The sequence below is a fragment of the Artemia sp. Qi Xiang Cuo genome, chromosome 4, assembly GCF_049724085.1.
Source record: "Artemia sp. Qi Xiang Cuo chromosome 4, ASM4972408v1, whole genome shotgun sequence".
Classification (NCBI taxonomy): Eukaryota; Metazoa; Arthropoda; class Branchiopoda; order Anostraca; family Artemiidae; genus Artemia; species Artemia sp. Qi Xiang Cuo.
This window is the reverse complement of record NC_142797.1, coordinates 19,740,414-19,742,284: the sequence shown is the minus strand read 5'-3', so window position 1 is coordinate 19,742,284 and position 1,871 is coordinate 19,740,414. Positions and strand designations below refer to the sequence as shown.

At 36.3% G+C, this 1,871-nt stretch overlaps 1 protein-coding gene across 1 annotated transcript; it reads right to left on the bottom strand.

Annotated features, from left to right (window-relative positions):
* Positions 1-501: 501 nt before the first annotated feature.
* Positions 502-1,668, bottom strand: LOC148952860 (TBC1 domain family member 15-like). Its single transcript, XM_089087804.1, has one exon. The coding sequence runs from the start codon at positions 1,666-1,668 to the stop codon at positions 502-504; it is 1,167 nt and encodes a 388-aa protein (XP_088943930.1).
* Between the last annotated feature and the right edge of the window lie 203 nt (positions 1,669-1,871).

The window sequence follows — 1,871 nt, the reverse complement described above, 5'->3', positions numbered from 1 at the left end:
GCTCGGCGGCTTCACCACCGGGCCCCGGCACTCGGTCGGCAGGCAGAACATTCCAAGGATCATATATGACGTAATAAGTAAATGCAATATTTATACAGGCTTATCTCTCGACAAGATATCCGGGTTGCAGCCCCATCGTAATATAAACTAGCCTAGCCTCTAATACTTTTACCTAAGCTATCTTAACCAAACCTAACCGAGCCTTTCCTAGCTTAACCTAACAACAATTACTGCTACTACCTAACTTATCCTAACTTAAGCTAGCCTAATCAAACCTAACCTACTCTACCTGATTTACCCTACCTGGCCCCTTAACGCTATCTTTACCTAGCTTAATATTTGCTTATAGAACAGAACCCTGGAACATTTACATATTGAACTGAAGACTGGAATTTCACGCATAGGTCTGAACACTGGAATATTCACACGGAGAACTGAACACTAGTACAGGCATACAATTTACACTGCATTTCTTAAATATAGAACTTAACACTGACATATTTATAGTAAAATGAAGCCATCACTATCACTTTCATCACTTTCGTCACTTTTGTCTTCACAAACTGAAAGATTAAGTATATCCTGAATCTCACAAGGAACTGAAGGATTAGAAAGAAAATCTCTGTAATAGTTTCTCGCCTTCTTTAATAGTTCATCAATATCCATGCTCCCGGTGAGGCGGTTGAAGTACTGCAAAATATCAAACTCATCTAATTTTTGATTCATAATGTTTGATTTTTCCGTATTAAAAATGGCAAGGGCAAAAAGTAAATCAAAATTTCTTGGAAGAGACCGTGGAGGTATCTTTTTCCCTTGTGCTGGAATACACGCAAAGAAACAATCCCATAGTCGTAGAATTTCCTCAAAAGCAAATTCACGTTGAAACAGCACCATCAAATGCTGATGATAAAATTTGAAATCACCACATTTATTTGAGTTAAGATATTCATAAAATTGAGGATCTGTGAACTTCAACAGTTTAGCTAAATCTTTCAAACGTCTGATGTGATGAAATTCCTCTAAATCAAAATTATCCCTCCAGACCGTCATAACTCGACTAAAACACCAAAAAGCCGCCGTTTCATCTTCAATTATCTTTAATATAACGCTAACTAAGTCCGCCATGCCTTGATAATAGCCAAAGCTATAGTCATACATTAAATGGGTCATTAAAATATTGTAAGAGGTCTTCGCCATGTCATCATTGTCCCAGAGTCGTCGTAAATCAGTCTTTATCACGGTTTTATATTTATCATACGAAGATAGTTTCTTCTCTGCTTGTTCATCCAAGGAAAGCCATAGTTTCTTTAGCTCCAAATATTCTTCACTGCGTTCTTTGCGACGCTCATCACGCTCAACGCTGGTTGCATTAAAAAAATCGTAGCCTAAAAAGAATTCCCAAGCTTGTCTTCTGCAATCATTTTCTAATCCTCTTTTGTAAATTTCAAATCTTAAAGCAAGAGAATCTTCTTCTGATGTTCCTATGTCGGAAAAATAATTTTCAAATTCTTCTTTACTGACGGGTGGCTTAACTAACTCTTGAGACTCACAATCAGAAGGAACTGTGTCCGGTTGTTCACTTTCTTCTTTACCTCTTCTCGCCAATCTACGGATTTGATTAAGTATTTTCATTATAATATTTTTTAAGCGGTAAAAAAGACGACACATATCTTATTATTTGCTTCATTTCTATTTTATCATGCTGGCGCTATCCAATCAGCGCAGTTTTCACATTCATAAAAAAATTTGAACTTGCATATTTTGTATTTTTAACTAGGCCTATGTTTTTCATAAAATAATGAAGAATTTTTTGCATCTTAAAGCCCGTTGACGTTTTGTCATTATCTGTGAGTCTCACTGCGTTGTTAGAA

Excerpts from the sequence above, each read along its gene's own strand:
- LOC148952860 (XM_089087804.1), bottom strand. The coding sequence starts at position 1,668 with ATGTGTCGTCTTTTTTACCGCTTAAAAAATATTATAATGAAAATACTT.